At 39.5% G+C, this 7005-nt stretch overlaps 1 protein-coding gene across 1 annotated transcript; it reads left to right on the top strand.

The window, feature by feature from the left end:
• The first annotated feature begins 316 nt into the window (after positions 1 to 316).
• On the top strand, positions 317 to 3812 carry b9d1 (B9 protein domain 1). Its single transcript, XM_034089658.2, has 7 exons — positions 317 to 498; positions 643 to 711; positions 1166 to 1277; positions 1492 to 1588; positions 1712 to 1774; positions 2991 to 3058; positions 3450 to 3812. The coding sequence occupies exons 1-7, from the start codon at positions 436 to 438 to the stop codon at positions 3608 to 3610; spliced, it is 633 nt and encodes a 210-aa protein (XP_033945549.1). The 5' UTR covers positions 317 to 435; the 3' UTR covers positions 3611 to 3812.
• Positions 3813 to 7005: the final 3193 nt, after the last annotated feature.

The following is a 7005-nucleotide window of genomic DNA, read 5'->3' as shown; positions in this document are numbered from 1 at the left end:
CGTGGCCTTCCTCGAGGTTGAGGAGTTGCTGTTTCCTTCAGCAATTTGATTAGCTCAAAGGCAGCCATTGCTTTTCGACATGGGACCACGTGGGTTTTGATATAAAGCAGCCCTGTAACAGACAGGTGTCCTGGGTGAAGAAGTCATAGCTTTCGGCGCAGGTGGACGAAACGTTGCTTCAGGTATATTTGGGATTCTCTTCATGCATTAATCCAAGTTGTGTTTGGTACACTGTCGCCATCTAGTGTATCATTTCAGTATTGGATCCGCACATCCGTTCAGTTTGAGCCTAGCAGGAACCCGTAAGGAGGCGCAAACGTCGCCTTAGCAACGGGAAGGGTTTGGATCAGTAACTAGCAGAACATTTCTTCCTAACTGGGCTGATTCATAAAGAAAACACGCATACATATTTCCAGTTTGCTACCTGAAGCCGTGATGGCTGCAATCAACCCGTCAGTGTTTCTTCTGACGGTGAACGGACAAATTGAGGGAGCAAACGTAAATCTAACTTCTAATTGTTAGCCTAGCCTAGCAGCTATTTTCAACCAGAATTAGCATTAGCAACGCTTGCCTTCCACCTGAATGTGTCTAAATTATTAGTTTGAATGCCATTAAAGTGTATTTTTTTATGTTATATTTCAGTTTCCAGAGTATGACAACTTGTACTGCAAATATTGTTTTGTGTACGGCCACGACTGGGCTCCTACTTCGGTGAGTAGCATGCTAACAACAGTAACTTTATGTGAGTAAAGATTATGGTCGGTATCAAAACAAATACTCTACATCAGAATCAGAATTCCTTTATTAGATGTATTACATTTACATCGTTACAGCAAGAGACACTAATGGTTGTATACTGTATGTATATATTGCATAGTGTTATATTCGTTAACTTTAACATAATAACAATGTATTAAATGTATGCATATGGAAGCTCTTCTCTGAAGCAACAAGTAAAAGAGAAACTGGTTAAGTCCTGAATTGAGAATTGGTAGTAAAGACACTATTATTACCATGGAGTGAAACACAGTCACTGTGAACAATGTCAAAATGTTAGGACAATATATAACTTGTTGTCACGTGCATTCAATCTTTTTTTTAAATAAGTATAGCATGGTTTATCAGGTGTAGTTATCATCTTAATAGCAAGTCTGTTTCTTTGTAGGGGTTGGAGGAAGGCATCACTCAAATAACATGTAAAGGCAGTCAGTCTTCACACAAATTAATATGGAACTTCCCATTGGAGACGACGTTTAAGAGCACAAACCCCACTGGATGTGAGCATCACACACACACACACACACACACACACACACACACACACACACACACACACACACACACACACACACACACACACACCACCACACAGTTTTTAGCATTGTCTTTATTCCCACATTCATACTTATATCTTGAGTTCCAATAACCGCCCTTTATGAATCATAATTCATAGACAATGAAAAATGACCAGAATTCATTTTCATTTCCCAGGGCCTCAGCTGGTGGTGAGTGTGTACGGTCCAGATGTGTTTGGCAACGATGTGGTCAGAGGCTACGGAGCAACACACATCCCATTCACTCCGGGACAGTAAGTATTACATTTAAATACATCTAAATATGTATATAAACACAAGAAGTAAAAGTAAAAATGTGCTACACTATATAACATGAATAAAGTTTAAAATGTATATGTTGTTCTCCTGTTTTCTAGGCACACACGAACCATCCCCATGTTTGTTCCTGAGCCCACGTGGAGACTTCAGAAGTTCACGAGGTGCGATCATGTGTTCAGTTTCTGTGTTAGCAGCTGATGAGTATTTCCCACCGGGAGAAGCAGTTGAATGCGCTTGACCGACAAGTGTTTTTGTTACGTGTGTGACCTGGGCATTCTGATGAGTGATAGACGCCAGGACGTTGACGTTTCAACGAGCGTTGGCTAGCAGAAGACAAATACAAGCCATGGCTAAGAGTAGCCTCCTGCAAAGTGTGCAAAACCCGGCCCCAAAATTGGCGATCGGATTATCCCTAATAATTATATATGATATGTTTTATAATGATTGATCATGAAAGTGTTCTCAAAGCTGGTAAAGGTGCAGCAAGTTTGAATGACTTTGTAGACTGCAGGGTAGCTGGTGGATTTACTCCAGGTGGAACTACAGTCTGATTTAACACTTGATTATATTTCACATCATTCATCCACATCTGTGAAGTAACTAAAGGGATTAAATACATGTAGTGGAGGAAAAGTACACCATTTGCCTATGACTTATGTTTACTGCCAACCTAAAAGTACCTCAAAAATAGTAATCAATAATGTATTGAAAAGTTATTTGGCTGATTGTTTTATATTGGCTCAGACAGGTTATATGGGAGGCCCAGTCTACGTACAGATGGGTCACTCATTTTGAAATATTAAACTTTCTTTTCTTTTCTTTAATTTTTCATCCTAATGTAGAAGGCTATTATGAAACACACATTTGGTTGTTTATAGCATAAAGAACATCTGATTAATGTGAGGTAGGGAAATAATCATTTGAGTATAAGTATGTGTATATAAATATGTAATTTACAACAGCTGTAAGATACTTGAAAAGCTTGAAAATGCACCTTGAAAATGCACCTTGAAAAGTGCTTGAATTTGACTTTGGAAAAGGTGTAAGAACCCTGAGATTAGAAGGACCTTTAGCAACATTCGGAGCTATTTAGTGTTTCCTTAAATCTGGGAAAGGGTTAAAATATGGTGCTTTTTTTTGTTGCTTTTTTTGTTGATCTTAACATCACATGTAAATGAACTCATCACTTCCTGTCTGCCAGAGATTACTTTTAATAGGAGTGATACAGAAAAGCAAGAGCATCATATTTTACGATTGGTTGAGTCCAATTATAGACGTTAGACAATAGCTCCAGAAACAGTATCCTGTGTTAACCCCTGTATGTCTACTGTACTGTATCATTTCAATTACGGGGTATTCTTTCTCTCTCTTGTTCAGCTGGCTGATGGGACGACGACCTGAGTACACGGACCCCAAAGTAGTGGCCCAGGGAGAAGGCAGAGAAGGTTTGTTCTGCATGTTATTATTTTGTACATTGTTAACAGGGAAATGCTACTGGTTCACACCCTCTAACGGAAAAGCATTATACACACATTAATAACAAAAACGGTGTTTAAAAAAAAAAAGCAAACTCCTGACATTTCTAAAACAAGTCACTTAAGGTCATTTGGTAACTTTTTCGCTGATTTAGAACAGTTTGCCAAAACTACCTGGAAGGAGGAAAGGTGTGCATGAGTATAATGCACATTTTTGGCCACTGATAATATAATTATCTTGCCTCTACATCGGTGGACATTCAATAAGTTATGAAATGGATTCCTATGAAGTTGTAATGAGGGTACACACATTTATTAAATTCTGTTTGTTGAATCTGTATTTCTTATTTTTGCGTTGCAGTTACTCGGGTCCGTTCCCAAGGCTTCGTCACGGTCTCCTTTCACATCATTACTAAAGACATGAGGACACTGGGTTACGACACAGGGCCGCCAAGCACTGCCAATACACCGTCTGCCACATCCAGCTGGTCCACAGAGGAGCAGCCGTACAGCACGCAGTAACACCAGACTGCTTTACAGACTCACTTTTGAATGTTATGAAACACAAGTTGACTGGTTTCCTTGCTCAGTGAGCATGGGAAACCACGACACATGGTTTTTTAAGAAAAATTAAATTATTTGTTAAAGATTTTATTACATATTTTCAAATATAAATAGCTTTAGATAATGTCTTGAATTTTTCTGTTTTACATTGTTTTTTACTTTTTTAAATAAATGGATTTTACTCTGAATTGTTCGTGTTTGAATGTATCGAACTAAGGCTGCACAATTAATACAAATTATATTTAGATCGCAGTACGGACTACTGCAGTATCAACATTGCAGTAGACGCAGTATTTGGTAAAGGCTAAATCTGTGAAAATATTGAGCATGTCTTTTTCTAAAATGTTATATTTTACTGAGTGCGTGAGGACACGACTACGTTTAAGTGTGCTCGTTGATGTCAGCTTTAGTAAGAATAGTTTATTCAGGACGTGTCTTTCTACCAATTTGAGAAAATTCCCCATTTCTGATGAGCAGCTTTTAAAAATTGCCACTACTTTATAAAACCTGGGTTTTATTTATCTAAATTACAATATGGACCTGGTTAATTATGAAATCGCAGTAAGCTCAATATTTGGTAAAGGCAAAAAATTCTGAATGTGAAGTATCGTGTTGCTGCACATTAGGCCTACACTATTCAATAGTTAGTACAAATATGTGATTGGTACACATCCTCTTAAAAAAGAATACACCAAGATCATTCTAATATTTATTTTAATGATATTGTGAATAAAATGTTTCACCAATTATTATTATTCTCTCGCCTATATCACACATCATATAAAGAGTCAATATAATCAAAACTAGTTGTGTTTTTCAAATCGTCCAGGCCTATCGCGAGCATATTGTGGCATACAGCATTGCAGTTGAATGGACATTGGTTTTTAGAAACACAAGCACACAGAGACGGTTACAGAGCGGAAGTGATACACATTTTATTTTTGAACCAATGCAGCTACAGATGTCCTCATCCGACAGGGTGCGGTCTGCTGCGTTCGTTTGTTTAGATGCCGTTAAAATACCACGGTGACTTTTTTCCTACAAAAACCCATTACACAGGATAATAAGGTATACAGAGGAACAGTATGTTACAATAGTACAAATGATAAATTATATTATACAGTTATAATGCCAACAGGTCGAGCACGTATCCGATAAAAAAAAAAAAGCAGCAGCCTGCTCCCAGTACTATGAGAAAGGGTAGGTAGACAGACATGGAAAAGATTAAAGGAAGCTGTTTATGCATAAAGACGGGTTGGTTAGTCCTCTTGATAAAAGCATAGTGAATACATAGTAACACGCAGAGGAGCTCGCTACACACAGGCCACATGTCCACTGCGCCAGAGCCATGAGTCCAAAGGTCTTCAGCTGCAGTGACCGTTAGGGAGTGTTGATTTTGTTCATTACAATAAATGTTATTTTGTTTTTCAATGCATCCATAACAACTTTGTTTTCACAATCGCTAAAGGTCAGGCCGCAGTGAAATCAAGGCCAGTGAGAAAGTGACAGCTAGAATATCATTTCAAGACTTTATTAGCAAATCTAACCTTTGCAAAACACATCAAGTCTTCTTTTGTTTTTTTTTAATCCATCTCAAATGTTTGCATATATTTAGATTTAAAATGTTCTGCTGGCTGGTCGGCAAGTAAGTGTCACACGCATTCATTCAGGACCCCCAAGCATTAATCACCCTCAGCATCCCCAAAATCATACACACGGTTGGAGCTGCCCCTCCTTTTGCCTGAGAGAAATAAAGGTCTGTGTTTTAGTGGAAATACCAAGGGTCCTGCGGTGTAGCTGTCATACCACAGCAGGCCAGGTGAGGGCGGCAACGCACACCAGAAGAAGAAAAGAAAAGACACCCCTTCCAGACAAGTAACATTGGCAGTGATAACAGAACTGACCTACGGAGAGGAAGGGTCTGCACATCAGGCTCAATTCATTTATCAGCCCACTTTAACAGTAACACTTTTTGTTTTACACAAACTCCGTAACAAATAGCTCTAATAGATAAAAAAATAATCATAACAATGGATCCATAAACAGAGAAAAAAAATGTCAGTGAAGTGTGACCCTACTGTTCAATCTACTCAGAAAATCACAGTCGCTATGACTTTGGTAACAGTTGTGCTTCTAAGAGAAGAGAATTACATCGCCTACCCATAGGGTGAAAAGAAACTACATGACGGAAAATAATAAAGACATGGAGAGAGAGTGAAGACGATACGATGCTTAGCTAGTACACAGCTCCGAAACTCTGAAAGGCTTGGCTATGGATTTACATCTAAAAAAAAAAGTAAATTACGACGAAAGAAAATTGCTCGTTTACATGACATGACGCTCTGTTGTTTTGCTGCGGGATTCCGTGTGCTATCAATACACCGATCCTGCAACAACCGTGTGTGTGTGTGTGTGTGTGTGTGTGTGTGTGTGTGTGTGTGTGTGTGTGTGTGTGTGTCCAGCAGGTAATGTTCTTGCAGAGATTAGCCGCTGTAAATCCACTCTGATGTAAAACTGTTTTCATGATGCAGTGTTAAACCCATAGCTATCTTTGCATGGAAACACTCCTCGATATATATGGTTGCGCGCGCGCACACACGCACACACACACACACACACACTGACATTCATAATCACACGCACACACACACTGACATTCATAATCACACGCACACACGCACACTTAAGGCTGCCGATGTCTATATTTCCCCCCCCCTTTTGACTTAAACTTCAGAAACTATCTTAAACTTGCTCATAAAAAGTACACTTGGAAGCTATCTCTCATGCAAACTTCACTCACACTCTCTCACAACCCATCCTCTTCCCTTTGACCCTAAACAACTAAAAAGGAAAAAAAACCTGTCCCATGATGCCCCACTGCATCTTTTATGTTCAAATGGCAAAACACTGCTGCCATCACAGTTCATGTATTTTTCTCTAAAACACACACTTGGTGGGGGGAGGGGGGGTCGGTTAGTGACAAATACATCAACATGGGGCAGTTAATATCCGAGCATCAACAGTACAAACAAAAGTAACATTTCATAATCTTTTCAACCCCTAAAACAAGGGGTTCACCTCCTTTGATAAGTGTTCATTGTTAATCCCGTGACCCCGAGAGGTCAAAGTTCACATGGAGGTTTGGGGGGGGGGGGGGGGGGGGATAAAAGGTCCAAGTTGACAGGAAGTGACGAGACTTGTGACTGAGTGGTACCGCGAGCCGAGGCAGGGTGTCAGCCTCCCTTAGCTAAGGTGGAACGGTGAGCCCAACAGTCGCAGACAGAAAGAAAAAAAGAACAAATTGTGCAAAATCCCTGCTTTATAACACACACACACACACACACACACACACA

Source organism: Pseudochaenichthys georgianus, chromosome 8 (genome assembly GCF_902827115.2).
Source record: "Pseudochaenichthys georgianus chromosome 8, fPseGeo1.2, whole genome shotgun sequence".
Lineage (NCBI taxonomy): Eukaryota > Metazoa > Chordata > Actinopteri > Perciformes > Channichthyidae > Pseudochaenichthys > Pseudochaenichthys georgianus.
This window is presented reverse-complemented; position numbering and strand designations above follow the sequence as displayed.